The sequence below is a fragment of the Poecilia latipinna genome, unplaced genomic scaffold, assembly GCF_001443285.1.
Source record: "Poecilia latipinna isolate Pla-1442-1.1 unplaced genomic scaffold, P_latipinna-1.0 Scaffold1248, whole genome shotgun sequence".
Classification (NCBI taxonomy): domain Eukaryota; kingdom Metazoa; phylum Chordata; class Actinopteri; order Cyprinodontiformes; family Poeciliidae; genus Poecilia; species Poecilia latipinna.
Genome location: NW_015113864.1, coordinates 140,001 through 163,114, shown reverse-complemented (window position 1 = coordinate 163,114; position 23,114 = coordinate 140,001). Strand labels below are relative to the sequence as shown.

Genomic DNA, 23,114 nt, shown 5'->3' with positions numbered 1-23,114 from the left:
AGGGGGCACTCGGGCGTTTTAGTTTAGATGCAGACGATTGTTTCTGTCCATATATCGTTTTTAATATTCCTTAGTCAATTTGCTCCTGGTCTTACAAGCATCAGGGTGTGGCAGCTTCAACTCGGATGACCTCAGCAGCGTAACTGTTGATGAATCATTTGGACAATTGTTTGGTGTCACCAAGGCTTTAGGGTTCTTTGTTTTAAAGAAGTGAGTCAAACCTCTGGAGAAACGAGATGCATTTGTGATGAGAAACTGTGTTTAAATTACAGAATTAGACCAAGAATTTGGAAGCTTCTAAGATGGATCGACTTTATATGGAGACTTAAACTACTTATTAGTTTTCTCACTTAGCTTTACGTCTCATGTAAGCAGGGAGCTAAAGCGTAACCAATGTTTGCATTTTTCTACTTCCTGACTGCTTCAGAGCAATTATTACTGTATAATTCTTAAATGAAACTAATTTCTACCTTCATGCAGACATGCTGAGAGGCGATTTTCTCTTTGAAACGTTCAACATGTTTTTAGATGAATGACGGGCACAATTTTTATATCAGCTTTAAATAATCCACCAGCTGTATGTGAAAAATATGCTGAGGTTAAAGTGTTAAATTAACCTCACGTTTGTTACATTTTTTTCTCATTTCAAAAATGAACTGTGGTAAATTGTTCCCATCTTCAGTAACTGTCAACATGTGAGAACAGTGCAGGGTTTCACGTAAAACTTGAAAGCCCTTGATTTTTAGGTTAACAATGTTTGCCAGATGTTGTGAGCTGGAGAAAAACGATTAAATATTATGGCTCATTATCTTTCCTGCTTATTCCTCTTGAGCTGTGCTTTATGATGAGTCATACTTGTTTGTTTTTCTGTTTATCATGTTAAAAACCACATGCTTATATGTGTTTCGTTGGAATTCATGTGACCAAAATCAAGTTGCGCATAAAACGTGTGATGCGATGGAAAATGATGCATGGTATTAATTTTATTTTTTTTCTTTGACAAAAAGTGTGGGTCTCATTTGGATTCACCATCCTTTACGTTCAGTCATTCCTTTAATAAATTGCAGTTGCCTTCAAGAGTCACTTAATTTGCAAGTGGGAGCCATCTTTATGCAATTTAATCTTAGTTTGGGCGCAGCTGTTGTGTGAAGGCCTCAAAGGTTTTTTAAAGAGAACAGAGATGACTAAACAGGATAATGAAGACTTTGTTTGGAAAGGGAAAGAGTATGCCCCACCTGCAAACCTATGAAGAAATGGTCATCCACCAGACCTGAGAGGCCAGGCAAGGAGAGCATGAATCAGAGATGGATATAAGGTAAATGTTGAAGAGCTGCAGAGATCAACAACAACAACTCTGTTGACAGGACAACTATTTTCTACGCCTCGAATCTGGGCTTCATGGAGAACAAATACATTGTAGGGAAAAAGCTGCTGGAAGTTATTTACTTCAGATGTTGTTCGCATGAGAACCAAATCCTGCTTTCAAGCATTTGCACAAAATTCTCTGTGACAGAAACCCAATATTCCAATATCACCATGAACACAACATCCCTGTTGTGAAATATGGGAGGTCATTTGCTTCAGCATGGACAGAGAAGATGGTCAGAGGTGGCTGTCGAAAGACTTCAATCAGGGAAGCTGAATGCCTCACTTTTCAGATTTTTATGTAAAAAGAAACTTTAAATTTTTTTTATAATTTCTATTCAACTTCAAGCATAATCCTTAATAAAAACCCTCCAGAGATTTGTGGTTTAAATGATGCAAAGATTTGAGAAATGCAACTTGCACGGCACTGCAGAGTTGATCCTTTTGATGAGTTTACAATGAATGAAAATATCAATGCTGAGCTCGTTCTGGCTGCGGTCCATTTCAACCTCTTGGCCTGTCCGTAATAAATCAGCACTGACATCTATCAACATTCATATAGATGTGACTTTAATGAGGCTGCTGCTTTTAGTGGCTTGGAGCATCAGTTACTGTTGTGGAAACGGAGTGTGTGTTAACAAGCTATCCGCTGCCCCACAAAGTCATCAGACGTGTTGCCAGAGCTCAGTCCAATAAGCCAGTTTGTACCCATGATGCCTGTCCCGTCCAAACCTGAGCAGCTGTTAAGAGACTTATCTTCTCGCCCCGCTATGCGCGGAAGTGGAGCACGCCGGCCGTCGAGCTGTTCCCTGATGCCCCTATGATTCATGCCTGTTCTGTTCCCTTTCCCAGAATGCAGCTCTGCATGCCTCGCTGTGCCGAGGCTCTCACCAACATCAGTATCACTCATCGATCAACCAGAGTGACATCTTGCGTCCTGCGTGTGTTGATCACCCGAGTTGTAATGGTTTGCCGTTGGCAACACAAAGCTGCTTCTCGTTCTTGCAGAGCTCAGGCATGACGTAAAAGCTGCAGTGTTAAAAATCTGCAGTCGATGAAAAGGGATTTAACAGATGTCAGGTTTTTTTTGTTTTTAAACAACTGAAACAGAATTTCTTAGATTATTTAAAATCATCAAAGATCACTTTTTGTGACAGTTTTGTCCTAAAGAAACAGACTTGTTGACCATAAGTCTCATCCAGTTATTTTTGAGTTCTGACATTTTCTTTGAGGCAAAAATATCCTGTTTAGAAGCTTTTTGTTTTTTCATATCATGGTTTAGAAATTAGATTTAGGCTCCACCTTTGCCTACAAAATATAGGACATTTTCTTTATTGATGAAGTATAAAATCACTATGTAAACTATATAATTTAGACATTTATATGGCAGTAAATAATGATAATCAATGCAGTTCTATATACAACTGAACCATTTTTAAGTATGTATTTTCTTAAGTTACTCTGAGTGACTTAAGAGTGGCGAGGTTAAAGATTTGGTTAATCTGGGATATGAATACGTCTATGCCACTCTTCAAAATGGGAAAGGCAAGAGAACAGTCCATCCAAGCAAGATGTATTTTTGTTGCTCTCTAGAATTCAAAATATAACCACTTGGTCAAATTTACCCATTTTCTTTTATCTGCAGTCGGATCTATAATTCGTTTGGAGAATAAAGAAGAATAAAAAACAAACAAACTAGGCTTTCAGGAAGAAAATTGTTGTGATTTTGTTAATTTGATTTATAACTCTTTTCCCATCTTGACCTGGTAAGTAAGCTTGGAAATGTCCTGTATGCATCTAAAACCTTTTTTGATGGCTGGCAGAAGCAGAGCAGTAACTGGGAGTGGCTCAATGGTCCAGAATAAAACACAATTTTCGGTGTAAATTGAGATTGTGCAAACTTTTTTATTAGGATCATAAACAGGTGAAACTTAATCTGCAATCGCTTACTTGTGTCGTCATCTTCGATAGGTGGATTTTTTTTTTTCATAGAGTTTCTGCTCCAACTCATTTTATCCTCAGTTATAGTTATTATTGCCAAAAACAAATAATCTGTTTAGGGACAAATATGAATATGCCCGCTATAGCAGCTGGGAGTTTTTAAAGCAATTAGAGAAACACCTAAATGAAGCATTACCTTAAAGCCGTGAGACGCATGTTCACTTGGATCACAATTTATTCAGAGTGCGATCAAGACGGTCTTGTATATAATTATTGAAGCCCTGTTTGATCATTAAATTGTTGCACTTTCAGAGTCGTGTGGCTGATCCGGGAACATTTTCGGACATTCCCGACACATTCCTCTCCACCGTGTGTTTTTTGATTAGCAGTGTTGCTTGAAACCTGCTGTGGTCACTGAAGATCCCATCTATGAAATTCACCAGCTCCGATATAATCAGTCTAATAATGTTTCCAGTCTGTCGGATGGCGGCTATTTATCAACCTTTCCGTTTGAATCCAGGGCCGAATTACAACAAACATCTCATGACAGAATCAAGTTAAGTCCAAATTCTGTTCAGATTAATGCAATTTCTAAAAAATGCATTCAGATTGTACAAATGGTCACTTTTAATGCTAATAATAGTACAGTGCCATTAAAATTAATCAGTTAATGGAAGAAAGATGTCTATCTCAGGAAGCCCAGCTGAGATAAACATTTACCATTACTTTCCAGCAATCGCTCATTTCTTTTCTTTAAAAAGGCTTGTTGACGTTTCATGATTGGATGTGCCAAAGTCTACGTGGAGCAACAGTCGCCGTTCGTCTTTGGTTTTATTCAACTTGACTTTGGAATAAAAGGAGAAAATGTGGTAAACAAAAGATAATACTTTAATATTGTCCCATTTTAAGAATTGTCTGCAACTTTTGGAAGACCAGGCAGCCTTACAAAAAGTAATAAAAAAGAAAGTAACCATCAGCATCCAACTTGTACCATTCTTAGACTGTGGTTGTGGGCCCCACAAAATAAATCTCAATGCCCTCTAAGGGTTACACTTTAGAGACCCATGACATAAACAGTCAGGATGTTAGATTTCGGTAAATAACAGATCAAGTTTAACATGAAATTATTTGTTACACGAATAGGAATAATCTGGCAATCCCTTAGTTTTGGACTCAAAACTACCATCTCCACCAAAGAACCTGCAGCACATTTATTTTAAATTTTACATTAACTTTAGTTTAAACCAATTAGTTTAAATGAGTTCTACTTTTTAGAGTGAATCGGAGTCGAAGAGTCGGGCCTTAAAAGAAGCACAAATTGGTATTGGTAAAAGTTTGACAAGTGCATCTTTAATGTATAATGTTGGAGCTTTGAGCCTGAAGTCATTTTAGTGTTTAGAGTTTGTTGTAACAACTCTTGTCGTAACTCTTTGCTGAACTTTCAACTGAGGAAATGCAGAACACAGGAGGTGCTTAGTGACTGAGGCAGCAGAACAAGTGTTGCTTTAACATCTTTAATTTAGTTCTAGAGGAGAAACGATCTGGTATGCTGCTGTGACACTTGAACCACAAGCATTAAAGGCATTTTTTAGTGTAGTTTTTATGCTTCTGTTTTTGTTTTTTTTCTGAAATTAGATTTCCTTTTTTTAATGCACTTTGTTGTGGTTGTGTTGCATTGTTTTGAGGGTTGCTCAGTAGTCTGGGTCCGTGCCAGACTGACAGAAAGCCAGTGCAGAGTGTCCTGTCTTGTTTGCTGCTAAGTGTGAATGGAAGAGCTTGCAAGCCATCTAGACAGAGAAGTGTGAAGATGAACCCCGCCGACAACAACAAACGCCACACTTGTCAAAGTTCACAGAGCTGTTGAAATCGGTGCATCCCACTGAACAGTCTGTTAGTTCTTATTTGTAAAAAGAAAAAACTAACTAAATAAACAAAACCAAGTTTACTATGTATATGTAAGTGGTTAGTAAAACAATCAGAGCAGGAGGAGAACAAGTGGTCGAGGTCAGGGATATGAACCCTTGGAAAAAGAAAATGGTAAAAATGTATTTCTCCTACCCCATGGGAACAGAATCGACTGTGTGGTTTTCTAATCAGCTGCAAACTAGATTTCTGCTGCTCTGTGTTCAGTAGATAAATAAATCAAATGATTTTATTACTCCCAGGACAAAAATATTCGTTCATACTTGTATTAGCTGTGTGCATGTGTAAACGTGGCACTCTGCCTACTCAAACATGCACCCAACACACAATTAGAGCAGGAGACCTAAACAATAAAAACAAATCACACAGCCTAGGATTACCTTCACAGTAAACCATCCTCGTAATAACTTTAATGACAAAGCAGAATAAAAAAAAAACCCACTTTGAAGTGTAATTTTTGGCTTTGGAGTTGTACTTTATTCTGTGTTTGAAAGGCCTAGTGGGGACTAATGTTATGCAACTGGTGCAAAAATACCATCTGCATGGGTTTCTAACATGACGCGTCACATTTTTTCCAATGTCTGTTCCTCTGGCTGCAGACTACCTGGCAAAGCACGGCCGTCTCAGCGAGCTGGAGGCAAGGAGAAAGTTCTGGCAGATCCTGTCTGCAGTCGAGTACTGTCACAACCGAAACATCGTCCACAGAGACCTGAAGGCAGAGAACCTGCTGCTGGACGGCCACATGAACATCAAGATTGCAGGTACTTTAAGATCACAGTACGGAGTTGTGTAATATATACATATACATGTATGTATGTATGTGTTTATGTAAGTATTTATAAATGTCTCCTGTGATATGAGCTCTGGCTGGAAGAATTCAAAAGCTTGTTCTGATTAAATGATTTATTCAACAGACTCATGGTCCACAGACATAAAAAAAGAACAAATATATGATGCACAACAACAGCACATAAACAACATATTGCGTTAGTAAACAAGCAGCATTTAAAGCTACACTTGCATTTTGAATAATTGTGATATTATTAAAAATTTAATTGATTAATTTCACTTATTCAGTTACTAAAAAAAAGTTAAACATGTAGGTTCAATTCACTACATTGTTGATGAACATAGCCTATAACTAACACAGCTTCTTAGAGAATTAGAATAATAAGTCACAATATTGTTATTTACTAAACAGAAATGTACATTATATGCATTCATTACTGGGCTGCGCATAATTTTCCACCATACTTTTTCCTTCTGTTAAACTTTGCATTAATATGGCTTGGAAAAAGAGCCATGAGCTGCCATCTTCACCAGCAAGCTGTTGTCCCCTAATTAGGGCTGCACAATACATTTAAAATTTATCGCCATCGCAGCATTACTGCAATCACTGTTGGCTAACTTTTCCCATGCATTCATGCTTTTATACATACAAAGTGGTAAGAGTTGTTGCTTGAAGTAGTGTAAAATTGTTCTAGATGCCAGAAAGCCTGATTTCAATAAAACCTTGTTCAGATAAAAATAATGCATTTTATAGCTGTGGTGGACCACACATGATCTGGAAGCTATTTGCCATTAGCCCAAAGCAGAAAGACATTAACACTGACCGGCTGTTTGATTTTTTTTTTTCTTATCAAGTCATGATTGTTCTCACAACATTGCCTAACATGATGACATGTTTTTCCACCCCTGATTGTATTAGCCATAACATAACCATAAAATAACATTCATGTATCAACAATTCACATTTCTGTTTCACTTTTCAAACATATGACCACCTGTCGACTGACTAGTTGACCACTTTGGAGAAAGAGCAAAGGACTGCAGCTAAGAAATTATAATCCAATGCAGAGAGCCAAACCCATAAAAGTGGGTAAAAATATAGATGTCAGGACATCAGACTCTGTGTAACTTCATGTAACCCAGAGAAAATGACTTTTGTTCTTGAATGATTTCAGCCAAGTTGTGTCTTTCCCTGAAGGAAAACAACTGGGACCAATAAGAGTGAAACAGGAATTTGCTTTGCTAGTCACCCTATGTACATGTCAGACCTCAGTGCCTTTTAGTTCTTCTAACTGGAATAGCGAGGTTAACCGGAGCTTTCTTTACCGATGAGCATTTCAGCTATGTAATTTGATTCAGTCTTTATTTTTATTCTTTTCAACTGTTTTGTTTTGTGTGTGTTTTCTTGTGGATGAAAAACTGAATACGTAATTTACCACAGCAATAATTTTCCCAAACATGCCTAGCTCACAGCTTATCTTTCCTGCATAGTAGATTAAATTTGAAGCAGCAAAACCATGAACAGAACATTACCTGACTCATGATGAGACAAAGCATGTCTGGAGCAACAGGAGATTGTACATTTGGTGCTTTTTCTGCGATCACAAGTCGAGTTGGTGGTTTGCACAGTCGATATGTCGGATTCGTGCTGTGGGTGGCTGCACACGTTTATCCTCCGAGCTACTTCCTTTCAGTTCTGGCTTTCATTATTTGGACCCAGTACAATATCGAATAAGTTTTGTCTTGTCTTGAGCGCCAGTGCTTCTGGATTTCGAGCTCTGCAGCCCTGCCAAGCCTCCGGTCTTTCTAAAGGCCACCTCTGGTCCATCTGTATGAAGCTTAACTGGTGGTCAGTCAGAGGAAAGGTCATAGTCATGGCAGCTGCAGAGCAGAGCGCAATGGTAGCAGCAGGGAGTGCCCTTGATGTTTTCACTTCAAACATCCCCTTTTGGGTCAGGTTGACAGATTGAAGGCGATGGAAAAAGAAGTGGGGAAATGATTGAGTAAAGAGGATTAGAAGAAATAGCTGTTTAATAAATCATTATCATTACATGGTGTGTTTTTTTTTAACTGTCTAATTTGCAACTATCTAATATTCATCCCTTAGGAGTAACAAAATGGTCAGCTTGTAATTTTTTAGGTTCACATGATGAATAAAAAATAACACCTCATTAACACTCTGCCACACGCCGACCTTTATAGCCGCATTAAATCTCATTTAATTCTTCTAATTTGAAACCATCCATACATGAATGTTGTTGACGGAGCCCTAAACCCTCCAGGTATTTTTCATGGCCAGTTAGGAGATGTGGACACTGCAAACATTCACCGCTGCACGTCAACAAAAATAATTCGTCTGCGTTTTCGTATTTTATTACTGCAGTGGTGGGAAAAAGAAATTAATCATGTTAAAGCCACTCTGTCTTTTTTAATTGAGATTAGTAAAGTGAAACTTTTACGCAAGAGTCGGTTATGGTCTTCAGTTTTTAAACAACTTTTATCTGCTGATTATTTTTACTTAAATGTAGGAAAGAAATGGCTCATTAGCATCTCTTCTTCGTGTTTTGCAATATCTTTTTTATAACATGGGTAAATTTTAATTTGGCTTTTGGGTTGTTTAGATTTTGAAGTATTTACATTTTTTGGTGTCAGAAAAGTTCCACTTGTTTTGATTTTGTAGTACTTTCTCCATGTTTTAGTCTCTTTGAGAGAAAAAAGTCACTATTTGAAAAAAAAAAAAATGGTATTGAAAAATAGTCTAATAGGAGCTTCTCGGTTTGTGATTTGCCTAAAATAAGTGAAAAAGCACCATAGATCGAATAAAAACCTGTCAGCTGTCCTGTGTTTAAAAGGCTGTTCCAAAAGTATAAAGTGCTAAAAAAAAATTAAATCATCTGTACAAAAAACTTACCGTTAGTCTAGACCCATGCATAGGGTTTAATCTTTTACACAAACATAGTTTTCAAAAACAAAGAAGAATTCTTCAAATTCATCCAGCAAACACACAATAAATCTGTTTTTTATTTTTCCAAAGTGCCGTTTCTTGCTTTTCATCTGTTTTGCGCTACAGTTTTCATGTGGTGCTGGATGCATACTGATTATAAAACCCCGCTGCTACAGTAGACGGTTTTATGTCCATGTCAGGAACAGGCCTGAAGCTGATTTAAATCTGCTAACGTGCATCTAGGGAGAAGCACTGCGGTTTGAAACAGGGAATCTGTAGGATGAGTCGGGAGAGGAAGTGGCTAAAGTTATAGGTATTTCACCAATGTGAGGAGAAAAAGGACAACCTGTTGTTAATGCAGTTACTACGGTCCACTGCCGTCCAAACTCACTGTAATTAAATCTACAACTTCAGTAACCTGGCCTGTATCAGCAGCATATGATGTAAAGTGAACTATATTTCCAGTGCAACCTGTCTGATATTATGCTAATGCTGCTGTGTTCAACACCAAGACACCCCTCCTCTCCTCCACCCGCCCCAGCTACCACCCACCCTTCCCGTAGAGCTGAGACTGCTGTTGGTAGCCTACAGCGAGTGTTTGACGTCAACTCGTCTGCTCAGTATTCAGCTCCATGAAATGGGTCACAGCTTCTGACGATAAACCAGCTGCAGCTCTCCGCTCTGCCTTCATCTCCCGGCTCACCTCTGCAGCAGCATCTGACTGTCAGCATATCTGTAGTAAAACCCCAACATGTCGCACTACTTTCCCCCTTCATGTCGCACCTGGTGCCACCTGCATTGCAATCGCTAAATGCTCTGATTTGACTCTTGTCTGCAGCAGTTTGATAATCTCTCAAATCGGATTCTTACATGTATTTGTTCTTGAACCTTCTGCGTCTTTTCCGGGAAAGAAAAGGTTTGCAATCCGGATTTATTGCTATCATCCCCTTTCAAACTTAAAAAAAAATATATATATATATATATATATATATATATATTTTTTTTTTATTTTTTTTTATTTTGTTTGTTTGAACTCGGAAGAGGAAGAGATTATGAAAGACAGTAAATGTCTTTGGGGATGAGTTTTATATCTACAGATCCCCACATTAGATTAAACATGCTGTCTCAGACTATAACGTTGCATATTGAGCATGAACCCACACCACCTCTAACCCCATTATGTAAGGCAGATTTGTTCTTTTTTTAATCTGTTATTTATTTGTTTTGCAGTGCATTTTTCTGTTTATGTAACTGGTGTAGATTATGGAAAAAACAGAGGGGGTGGAAACTAAAGTGCACATGTCTGGTCCCCTGACAGCTTCCATTGATAATGGATTGCTAAGCAAGGGGTTTTTGTCTCTCTTTTTATGCTAGGTGTCATAAATCATAAAATACAACTAGCTGTGTCTGTTAAAAGGGATTAATTATATTATTAATGAGAACAGGTCTATAGAATATGTAATTTGCATAAATAAGAGAAAAAATACAAAAGAGCAAAATCTGACAAAAAGATGACGGATGCTTTGCTTGAATGATTTCACGTTCCAATGTCGGTGCAGAGGGATTTTATTAAAAGGCAGACATGACTTTAATAGTATGTTTGTAATGGTTCCCAACGGCTCATCCCTGTTGAGATGAAAATCAAAGTTTGATTCATTCTGCACACAACCAATAGAAGCCCATATGAGTGACCTAATGTCAGTCTCAAGGGGAGGTTGCCTCATACAAAGGCCCATTTCCTCAATGTGCAAAAATGTGGATTGCAAACTGCATTACGCAAAACCTCCTCACAGATACTTGATGTTTAAGCAACTTTGTTCTGCATGTTGGTTTTTGCAATAGATGTTCGAGGTGCTTCATCTTCTTACAAGGCAAAACTTTTTTTTTCTCCACTTTATTTGTTGCAGTATCGACTAAATGCGGGTGTTTTGAAATGATCTCTAATCTTCTTAACGTTGCTCTTTGACCTCTTTTTTAGATTTTGGGTTTGCGAACTTCTTCCAGCCAGGGGAGCCTCTGGCCACATGGTGCGGCAGCCCGCCTTATGCTGCCCCAGAAGTCTTTGAGGGACAGCAGTATGAGGGACCGCAGCTGGACATCTGGGTGAGATGACAGATTACATAACAGAAGATGGTGGTGTCACTTTGCTCTCTACTTCTTTAGTTTATCAAAAATCTCAGCTGACTTGGAGAATTGATATATTGAATGTTTTTAATGTTTGTTTGTTTTTTTTTTATTTTAAATGTGTGTTAAAATAATTTTGATAAATGTATCCTGTGAAAATAACAAAAATAAAACCCGGTCTGTAGTGTTACATTTATTCATTCTGTGAAAAAAAAAAAAATCCCATCTTTCAAAAGTTAACAGAATCCTTTGTGGCACAATTATTGAAAGGTCAGAAAGTCTTGCATAAACAGATCTGAGCTAACTGATTTTACTTTAGTTAATTGTCTGTAGGGTCAAAGGTCGTACGGTTAAGTAACGTTTTCCTGCTTACCATCATTTTTAAAATGACGTGATAAAGAGGCCCACGGTTTTAAAATGGGAAAACACAAGAGAACATCCATTTTCAAGTAAACAAGATGTTCAGTGATCAGTTAGTGAAAGGTTGCAGGTTTTACTTTACCCACCCTCTGCAATAAGTACAATTTCAAATAACTAGAATTAAGGTTGAACTCGTGTTCATCTCGTCACCCTGCATGGTGAGAAGGTTGTTCCATCTATCTTCATGGCAACCAGTTATTCATGAAGCAGAAATGGTCATTTTCTGACCTACCATCACAAATGTAAACATCTTCTCTCTACTGTTGCTTTTGCTTTAGTCAGATGGGACTTGAGTTCTTCAGCAACTCACATTTGATGTTGGTTTTGGTGAAAAACAGAAGATGAATATTGGGGAAAAGTATCTCAAGGCCTTCTGTTAAGTGAAGTGGTGGCTCTGTAATGCTGTGGGCCTGTTGATCTTAAAAACAAATCATTCAAAATTTTATTAGAGGCCACACCACTGTAAACATTACAAACTTTTTTTTTTTATGTAAAAACCTGATGGCCTGCACAAGAAAACTGAAAATGTGTGTCATCATTAGTTTTTTTTAAAAGGGCTAATGATCCTAAGCAAGTGAACAAATCAAGACAGCAGTGATTCACTGAACACAGTCACTTCCCACGATGTTGTCAGTCCCCATAACTAATTCCTACGTTCTTTTCATGTTGGCCAAAGTATTACCTGCAACGGCACCGGTCTGTCACTGGTTTTTTAAAGACATTTGTCAATAAAGGATTTCTCACCCATCTTTAATAAATGTACGCAGATTAAAATTTGTTTTCTGAGGTGTAAACAATGCTAAGAGGATTTCAATTCCTCATATCTCTGTTTGATCCTCCTGGTTGTTCATCTTGTTCCGTCTTGTTTTGCAGAGCATGGGGGTGGTGCTGTATGTGCTGGTTTGTGGTGCTTTGCCATTCGATGGGCCCACTCTGCCCGTGCTGCGACAGAGAGTCCTCGAAGGAAGGTTTCGAATTCCCTACTTCATGACTGAAGGTGAGAAGCAACAGCTGACATATTCTGGGAGGCAGGAGAAAATGTCTGTAGTAGAGACTGGAAATGCAGCATGAAGTCAAGGAATAGTTCCGTCTTTCAGCTACAGTAGTCAGGAGGATGTTTTGTTACATTAATTTGAAGGGGGATTCAGTACGGGGTTATGTGTGCGTGCCGGCCTCGCAGTGAGTCAGGCTGTCTCAGAACAGCCCTGCTGTTAACGGCTGTGCTAGCTCGCTGGCTGCAGATTAAGTCCAGAGCCGGAGCTGTTTATGTAACGTGGGGAAGAGCCAGTGAAGCCCTCCAGCAACTCACAGGAGACTTTGCGTGTTTTTTTTTTTTTTTGAGTCACCCTCCCGTCCCGTGAGACGTCTTCCTGTCCGTCCGAGTTCCCTTGTGTCTGATCCGAGAGGCTGGCGTCGCCAGTAGGGACTTTTTCTTTCTGTTCTGCTTCTTTCAAGACATGGAGGGGAATGTAGGAGTGAAAATCTCACCTCATGGGCCAAATTGAAACTCAAACCCGCCTTCTTACCCTCAGTCCAACCCCCCGTTCCCTGAACAGAGGGGAACAGAGTGTGCTGATTACTTCATCCAGAAACAGTCCATCTTGTTTTGCTGTCTCTGACTAACGCCATGGTGTGCGGTGCAGCTTGGTGCTGTAAACTCGCACCAGAACACATCAGAGCTATGCGAATACAGAGGACTTGTCAACCACACGTCTGCTTTGCTGAACAGGACCTTTGAGTACTTAGCATTAATGTGTTAGTTGAAGATCATTAACGTGTTTTAAATGCAACCAACACTAGCAAGATTCCTACACAGTCTGGAATTTAATTGCAATCCTTTCCAGGTGTGGATAAGTATGGAAAAAGAAAATAAGAGTATGGAGAAACATTTGTATTTCCAGACTAAAGCCTCTTTCTCATTATGTAAATGTTGTGTCCTTCCTTCTCTCTTTTTTTCCTTCCTTGTGTACATCATTTTGTCCTTGAGTTCTTTCCTACTCTCTCCCTTTTTTATTCCGTCCTCACTTCAGTCTTTCCTTCCTTTGTCCCTCCTTGTATTTCATTCATTTTTTTCCTTTCCATCCTTAAGTCCTGTCTTCTTCTTTGTTCCTTCATTCTTTTCATCCACTGTACATATGTGTCTACCCTAAGTTTACAAAGAGCTTCAATAGTTTTAAGTTACAAAATGAATGTGAAGACCTGAGAATCCTGGAAGCTTTTTACCTGGACAACATGTTGGTTTTGCCTCCCTTTTCGTCTCCCCTCACTGCAGCTCTGTCCCACTCGGGCATTCAAGTGTTAAATTGGATGGCTTTGTGGTTAGGTCATGATGGTGCGATGTTCCATCTAAGAATGGCGCATCAGTCAATCAGCCATGCAGCCCTGTGGTTTTTCAGTGGCAACAAGTTTGCAGTTTTACCTGCCCTTGGGTGAAGCAAAAGCTCTGGCATTAACTGTCGCCTCAAACGTGGCTGCAGCAAAGTCAGGTGCTTTCTGGGTCAAACAAATATAACGCTGTGAATTTGTTTTAAAGCAGGTCGCAATTGATAATCATCTGAAAGGCGGGAGTTTAATGTAAAACTGGAGTGAAGGTCACACTGTTTATGCGTCAAGTGGGAGGATAAATTTAACTTGGCTGAACTACCGAGGTGGAAAACACGGGTTGATTGCAGACCTTAGTAGATCAGCAGGTTGAATGAGGAGAATCTGCAACAGGGAGTTAATGTGGGCCAGCAGGTCCTTGGGCTTTCTAATGTGGAAGATGGGATTCATGGCCTGATCCTTACTTAAAAAAAGATCCAAAAAAAGGTTGCATAGGTTAAATATCTTGAAATTGCAATCAACAAATAGTCTTAAAGTCTGAATTTAGGGAATACTGTAAGTTTGGAAACTGGCCTGAAGTTTGCTATGTAAAGCAGCTTTTCTTCATATTTTCCAAGACAAATAATGAATACATTTCTAATTATGCAATGCTTCTTCTTTTACACTAGTTGTATATTTAAATTATATTTTATTTTACTTTTAGCACATCACACAGCAATCAGTTGCTTCCTGGAATGTAAACTCGCTCAAAAATCAAAAACTGGGCCATCGAACTGCTTATTTTACTCTATATAACTTTATACAAGGGTCATAAACTGCATGTCTAAATCTGCATCTAGTTAAATGTTGGACAATCTAACAGTGTAACAGTTTCAAAGTAGAGATGCACTTATCTAAAGAATTATAAAGTCAGTTTGTGACCTTTAACCTGACAATGCAGATTACAGTCAAATTCAGTTTCTACTTCAGCAAGATGATATAAAACATGAGAACAGCTTGAAAATAATTTTATTCTGGCCTTCCTGAGAAATAGCACATCAGAGGGGAAGTGTTTTTAGTAGTTTTTGAAACGGAGCTCCTCTAAGTTGGTCCAGATGCCTAGAAATCACTCGATAAGATGCAAACTCCAGCCTCATCTTGTTTCATTGGACATTTGGATGATTAAAAACGAAAAGTGTCCAAGAATTTCTATGTTGAAATTTTTAGCATTCACGTGTGTAGAATAATGCTGCAGAATAAATTGTACATGTTAATGTCTTGAAGAGCATAATCTTAAAGGTGTTTCTAACAAATGACATATCCAGTAATCTTAAGTTGTTGTGAGGTTTTCAGATGCATTACAATAAAAAAATCTATATATATATATATATATATATATATATTCCAACTGATGCAAATAAGACTTGGCAAGCGGAAGAATGATTGCAGCGATTTTACTTATGAGTCCACCGGTTCTGATTCAAGACAAGAATAGTGGAGTAAATGTTGGAAAGATGCTGAGTGGCAGGCGGGAATGCAGGGTGCAGCCAAGGGAACCGTAATCCTGTTAACAGCCCAGCTGTGTCTGACGTCAAACTCATCAAGCCACCAACTGGAGGTGAGGAGCTCTCATTAGGAGGGAAGGAAGGTGGAAAATCCTGAGAGCAACTAAGACAAGAATACAGCCGGTTTTTCTTGAACCCTCATTTTCACCTCACTTCATCAGGGCTGCTTGTGGCATTTATTCCCGTTTATCATGACTTGTAAAAATGGTTCTTTCATTTGATAATGCACTGGTCTTAAAATACAGAAAAACTTTTTGTGCTCCTTATGATTCCTCGATCCCCTTCTTTTAGACTGTGAGCACCTGATCCGCAGGATGCTGGTGCTGGACCCGTCCAAGCGTCTGTCTTTGGCCCAGATCAAGGAGCACAAGTGGATGGCTCTGGATGTTCCTGTGCAGAGGCCGGTTCTGTACCAGCAGCCGCTGTCTGCAGAGGGCGAGGTCGGCGTCGGAGAGTACAGCGAGCAGGTCCTCCGCCTCATGCACAGCCTCGGCATCGATCAACACAAGACCATAGAGGTAAGGAAGGGCCAGGCGTGAGCTGCGTCGCTCTGCATACGTTGATGCAGCGCAGTCACTTTATTTCCAACAATTTTATAAAAGTTGAAAACTTTACCCGATTGTGTTTTTTTTTCTCATTATATCTGTAAAATTAAAGATTAAAAAAAATTCCTAATCTTATCAGTGTATTTTTTTTTATAACTGTTATAAATCAATGTTTATGCAAGTAATGGATTGCATGATTATTGTAAGTGAACTGATCATTTTTGCTCAGCCAGAAACATGATTGTAGAGTTAGGTGCACTGCTGTCATGGATGGATGCTTTAGCTCAGAACACAGATGTAAGAAACGACACAAAAACACTGACTGAACCTGCATAGTGGAAATAGTGAAAATTCATGTGCAATGACTAAACCATGTTATCAATATTGACCAAAAATAATTGTGATTATGGTGGTTTTTTAATATTATATCAGCCCGGGAGTGTGAGCTTTACGATTCAGACTAAAAACAGCTTTCAGACCCTTTGGAGCGTCAACCAGTCATCATTTTAAGAACCTACTTTTTTTTACATCAATGTAAAAAATTAACTGCTACAATTTTAAAACTTAGACATTTTTTGTCACAATAACAGTTTATTTCACTTTTGTTCCAGCAAATAATGTTGACATAATTGGTATTTTTATGTAATTTGTTGATATTTGGACAGTTTGTGGAAGATTTTGCCTCTAAACCAAAATTATTTTTAACTTGGCAAAATTGAAGAAAGAGACAACTTACGATCCAATGCGTACCAAACATGTTTTTAAGCACGGAGGAGGTAGTATTATGGTGGGATTTCTGGCTGACGAGAGCCGCTCATTGAAACCAAAGTACATGGTAGGAGAAATGCACAAGCTCAAGGAAAAATGTAATAATATAAAAATAGGAAGAATGGTGCGAAGATCACTGAATTACAGTCTGAATTATTCTGCACCAAGCAACTGACTGTCTAATCTGTCGGGATTATCTGAACCTGCATGCTGTTCTCAGTCTGTTCTGTCCAGACTGTAATTTATGCATACTCTGGGTTTTTCATCATGCTCCTTTAACACACAGTCTGTGGGCTGTATTTTTATCTACCCTCTGCTCTCCATCTTCTGCAATAACCCAGTTTCACACGGGGATGATTAAAGAATAATCTCATCAGATCTTAGAAGCTGTCACATTTAAGTCATCTTTAAAAAAAAAACAAAAAGAAAACAGGAGTGTGAACTTGAATGAACTTCAGATGCAGACTCCAGCGCTTATCCTGTCTGTCATCCTCCAGTCTCTGCAGAACAAAAGCTACAACCACTTTGCTGCTATTTACTACCTGCTGGTGGAGCGGCTCAAGGCACATCGCTGCAGCTTCCCTGTTGAACAGAGGCTCGACGCTCGCCAGCGGCGCCCCAGCACCATCGCTGAACAAACCGTCATCAAGGTAACGGCAGAGCTTCGGAGCATCTGAATAATGCGTGCTGATTAGTATCCCTGCCTCTCTGATCAAAGCTGCGTTATTCACACCTGCACCCTGGAACAAATGGACAGAGACGGCCCAATAATTTATTTATCCATCTCTTCTGTGCTCTCTCTCGCTCAGCCTTGATCTTAATGCGTTACCCTCGGTTACATTATTCATTATTTTGCCGTCTGTGAACACTTCTCAAATCCCAGGGAAACTTGTCTTTAATTTGCCTCACCGTTTAGGATGCAGTTCTTCTCTGTATGAACCTTTAACATTAAATCTACGGCAGTGGTTTTATGTGTATTACCCTATACTTCCTGGCTGTAAATTACATGCGGAACTACTGAGGAGAATTGTAGCATGAATAGAGATTTATATGAGGCTGTCAAAATTGTTTATGGCCACAAATTTGGTTTCTCTTCAAGTTTCATTAACATTTACCACAAGGCTAATGATTTATTTAAATTGTCTATTACTAAAAAACGTCATTATTCTCTAAATTAGTGCCTTTCTTTAAATCTATCACGTCTCTTTCCTCTGCTTTGAGATTTCATGGCAAACCTTTGCTTAATTAGTTTTAAGTTGTATCATCAGCACATAAAACGAACTTTAGACTGTGATCCATTACAAATATATTTTATCACTGATCAGGCTTTTTCCAGTTTTCTTTGTCGTCTGACCTGCTGATTTTGTTTTTGTTTTATTTATGAATACCTTTAACGAGAGAAAAATGTGCTACAGGTTGTTTGGTTGAGGTTGAAGTCCCAGAGAAAATGAGGGAATTATAAATCGCTGTTGTGATGCATTAGTTCTTAGCCTGATTTTGGTGGTGCTCAATCTGTTCAATCTGTGGCCGATTGGTAAATTTCCATTTTTGATCGATATAAAAAGTTTAGGGTTGAGCACAGAACCTTGTGGTACACCACAGGTAACCGTCATTAAGTCAAAATCTGCTTTAATTATCTGATCATTCTGACATCTGTAGTTAGAGTAACTTTTATTAAAGCATGTGTGATTCCTATATTACTATATTTCTCCTGCTTTTTGAGCAGCAGTCCCGATTTAGCTTAGTGTTATAAAAATTGTTAACATTACTGACACATCTTTCTGTCTTTGCATTTCTTCCACCTCACAGTCCACCAGCGGTTCAGCACAGGTGGGGCTGCCACTGCAGGGCGTACGCTTGTTGCGTCCCCCCACCGTTCCCCAATCCACCTCCGACGCCTGCAGCTTCCCCCAGACGGTGTCTCCTCTGGAGCAGAACTTCATGGTGGAGGACATCAGCACGCCCAAAGTAGGTCCAAGATGGTGCATGAGGGCGTGTTTCTGTTGGTGTCTCTGCCTCCATGTCACGCCTAATTCACACTTGTTTTTAAGTATTAGTTAGAACAGTCAGTATCAGCTTGTGACTTATTTTGATAGCTGTGTTCACCCGGGGTGAACCAGACTTGTGTGTGTGTGTGTGTGTGTGTGTGTGTGTGCGTGTGCGTGCGTGCGCGCGCGCCAGACTCCTTTGAGGTTTGGAGCGTCGACCTGCCTGAGTGCAGCTGACATGTCCTCTTATGTAAGCACTCAGCCACATTCACATCAGACAGGACAGCTGCCTGTCCTGCATGGCTCCACACACACTGTGCTCTCCTTTTCATCAATGCCAATCAGCGACCTTTACCTCCAGGCCTGCTGTTTCCCTGACCTCCTGTTACAGAACATAGACACAGTTCATCTGTCGTGACGGTTCCACACACCTTCAGGCTTGCACCGAATGCTCAGTTAAAGCTTTCTTTTCCATCTTACCCCCCTTTTCACAGCTTCAGTAAAGAATGAATTGTAAGTCGCTCCGCCTGTGTGTGTGTGTGTGTGTGTGTGTGTGTGTGTGTGTTTGGTAAGCAGAACGAAGCAGTAAGTAAGGGGGCATGTTATCTGCGTGAATAGAGTCTGGTTATGTAAGCGGTCCTGTGATGATGATGTGACCTAATGCGGAGCCGAGTGAACACACATGGACAGGAAGCCGCTGCGCTACCCTCCGCGATCTCGCCGCCCAGACTTCCCGCCCCTCAGCCAACAAATCGTTTTTTTTCTTCCTCGCCATTGGGCAATCTTCCTCCTCCTGTTTCTTTTTTTAACTGCCCCCCTCTCTTTTCATTCAGTTTCGTCCTTCTCCACTCCTTTCGATCGTTTCACCTCTGTATCCCCTTGACCTGCCGCTTCTTTGTGTCTCAGCTCTCAATGTGTTTTTTATTCGACGTGCGTCTGGTAGATAACAGCATTCCTATCTCGACACTAAAGAAAGCATATGTGGATCTGGGCAAAGCTGCTCTTTCTAGATCAACACCAGGCTTTGTTGTTACTGCAGCAGTCAATACAGATGATCTATGTGTGTGACTGCATACTGGCTTTCAAAATTACTCATAACCCTTGAACTGTTTCATGTTTTATCACATTAACTACCAAAAAGCTCAATGCAATTTTTATTACTTGTATTGTGATACTTGTATTCACTTTTTTTGTTTTGCAGATGCAAATCTAAAAAGATCTTGAGGCGCATAGTTCAGTCCATCATGTGAACAACTGCAAACCTACTAAGAAACCCAGAGGATTTCTTGGTATCCATTTGAACCCTGTGAAACTGCAGGGTTCAAATGGGTTCTGGAAATCCTTGAAAATACTTGAGTTTCAATTAGATGTTCTCAAGGTTTGGAAAATTCTTCATATTCAAACTGTGCAGTTTTGCAATAAATCTCATCTAATGTTTTAATAACATTTGAAAACATTATTTACAATTGACACAAAAGTTACAAAAAGAAGTTTTAAATATTTTTTTAAGTTTTCTGGCATTTAGCAAATAGAAGTAATTTAGATATTTTTAACTGACCTAAAACAAGAGACGTTTGATCTAATTTAACTTCAGACTGAGAAAAAAGAAATTGTTGTCTTACTAGGAGGTGTACGTAAGTTTCTGGTTTCAAATTTATGTTGTGTTTAAACACTTAATTTGAGCAGGAAGGTCATGACCTTAACACACAATGTTTAGATTGAGCCAATGGGAATAATATTGATCTGTTTAATTGAAACATAAGTTGTCTTATATTTTATACATTAAAACTACTTAATTAGTTTTTTGTGTAGTAAGCGCTGCATGTAGCTTACTTCAGGTGCTTTGGTTTGTTGAAAGAGAAATGTAATGTTTTGGCAGATTTATAAATTGGTATGTGTTCACAACACACCATCCCCACCCTTCAACATGATGGTGGCAGCATCATGCTGTGGGGATTGGTTTCTTCATCCATCTTGTCAGAGTCGATGGGAAAGATGGATGGAGCTAAACACAGCAGTCCTAGAATAAAACCTTTGATAAAACGTGAGAAAGATCAAGAAGTATTAACTCTTTTGCAGGATGTTATCTAAGCCTCGTTCAAACCCTTTATTTTTCTGTTCCCGTGTTTTGTGGCCTACAGTTTTAGCCGTGCAGTCATTCTTCCGTCTCTCTTTCTCCATCTTAGGTGAACGGCTGTCTCCTGGACCCCCTCCCTCCCACCGCTGTCCTCCGCAAGTCCTCTACCTCGTCGCCCAGCAACATGATGGAGACATCGATTGATGAGGGCATTGAGACCGAGGAGCCGGACGCAGAGGACGATCCCGCCCACCTGCTTTCGGCCTATCAGACGGCTCGATTCGGCCAGCGGCGGCACACCCTGTCTGAGGTCACCAACCAGCCAGGACCTTCAAATCAAGGTTTGACGTCACGTTCACGTCTAATAACAGAAACAAAGTGTCCATCAGGATCCCTGATCTCACTGGAAAACACGTCTTCTCAGGTAAATTGTTCAGTCTGGGGCACAACCCGTCCATGGGAAGCGTCGACTCGGATATTGGCTACGACATGGGCTCGGCGCACAGTGACCTCGGCCTGCTGGAGGACTCCCCGTCCCTCAGCGAAGTGATACCGGCCAGCGGCTCCGCCGCCAGCTGCAACCCTGCGCCTTTCATGATGGCGAGGCCCCCGAACCCAGCAATGGCTGCCCTGACATCCCAGCACCGGGAGACGCACAACCGCTCCCCGATCAGCTTCAGAGAAGGACGCCGCGCATCCGATACCTCCCTCACGCAAGGTCAGAGCCAACAGGGTTCAGTTATTTCCTCAATTTGTTTTTTGCGAGCAGACAGACTACATTTACTCTACAATGAGAAAATCTTTTGAGATTTAAAAGTAGGCCTTAATTTAAGGCAGAAGTCTCAAACCCGTCCTCCAAGGGTTACTGTCCTGCTTTTTTAGTTTTTCTCTGGTCCTGCACACCTAAATCAATTGGTTGGATTAAGTCCTCGGGTTGTGAGTAGGTTTTACAAATGACCCAAACTGGTTCTGAAAGTCTGAAACCCTTCACTGATTTACCAATTTTGGTGTCCATACCTAAGGAATGTTTATATTGAAGCTTTAAAAATCTTTATCTTCAGAGGGTGTTTTATTGCCTATAATCACATGCAAACATTGAAAACGATATAAAGGATTATAAAACAGTGAAATGGAGGTGTCTTAAGAATAAAGACATTTGCACCTCCCTTTTCAACCCTTTTGAGAAACGAAAGTCAGACTCACCTTCTTTTATCCCATAATAATGCAAAACATTCCTAGCAATTATACAGACGAACCAAATTCAACAGAGTAAAGCTCGTCTAATTACATTGTGCTGAAAGCATCGAGCAAAGTGTCAAGGAACTTTATTTAAACAAACCAGACCTGCCTCATCGTAATGAACCAAGTACAGAGTGAACTCCAGATTTAAAGGCAGCTAATTAAAGTTATGGGAGCTGGTTTTACCTCCATTTATTCTCTGAGCTGCAGAAAAGATCATTTTTCCACTTGTGTATTAATTTGCAAGGCAAAACAAGGTAGCTAACACTAATTGGAAGGTCCTCTCTATTTTTTACTCTCCAGATTGATTTAAATCTAATTGAAAATGAGTTTTATTCTGATAGCTCACAGTGCCTTGTGAAAGTATTGCAACTTTTCACATTTTCTCATGTCAGGCATCACACATTGATGTATTTCATTTAACGTTTACACCAACAAACAGAAGACCTGCAGCTGTAGCAGCAAAGAGTGATTGTGCAAAGTACTGACTCGGGATTGAATACAAATGCACACCCAACTTTGTGTTGGTCTGTCGCATAAAATCCCAAAACGATGTGCTAAAGTTTGTGATGGTAACAGGACAAAATGTGACTGTAGCTTCCTGCAGTTTTAAAGCGTCTCACCGTGAACTAGAGCTGAATCTGTTGGAGAACAACGTGACGTGCAACTGAGTTCACTTTGATTCTTCAAGTCTCAAAGTGAAGATGGAGGAACTTTGATCCTCGTAAAGACACTCCCACAGCTCCTCCCTCAACCCTTCACACTTTCAGACACACACGTGTATTTTATATGCATTTAAAATCATGTATATGTGTTTATGTCGTTAGACCGTCTGAGTGTCGCTCCCCTCCTCTTTCACATGCCATTTTTTCCCTGCTCCCTCTTCCCGTCTCTCATCCTCTCGGTTTCTCTTGACGACGACAACGGCGATGATTCACCTTGTGAATCAGATGCACATTTGAAGGTTTCAGCCCACATATTCCTGTCTCTCTTTCCCTCTTTCCCTCCCAATACCTCCACTCTCCTTTAAACTCACTTTCTGTCTCGGTGCTGCTTATTCCCTCTCTTTCCAAAAGCTGCAGTCTCTAGGTTTTTTTTCTTCTGCACATCAGAGGAAAATAGAAG

At 39.8% G+C, this 23,114-nt stretch overlaps 1 protein-coding gene across 2 annotated transcripts in view; it reads left to right on the top strand.

Annotated features, from left to right (window-relative positions):
* Positions 1-23,114, top strand: part of sik2b (salt-inducible kinase 2b) — a 46,550-nt gene that overhangs the window by 16,939 nt on the left and 6,497 nt on the right. For both annotated transcript variants that reach the window (XM_015054386.1, XM_015054385.1), the window contains exons 4-11: positions 5,829-5,990; positions 10,941-11,065; positions 12,380-12,503; positions 15,664-15,890; positions 17,183-17,335; positions 18,495-18,653; positions 20,860-21,091; positions 21,175-21,468. In XM_015054386.1, the coding sequence (XP_014909872.1) occupies positions 5,829-5,990; positions 10,941-11,065; positions 12,380-12,503; positions 15,664-15,890; positions 17,183-17,335; positions 18,495-18,653; positions 20,860-21,091; positions 21,175-21,468 (1,476 nt within the window). The remainder of the gene's footprint in view (positions 1-5,828; positions 5,991-10,940; positions 11,066-12,379; positions 12,504-15,663; positions 15,891-17,182; positions 17,336-18,494; positions 18,654-20,859; positions 21,092-21,174; positions 21,469-23,114) is intronic.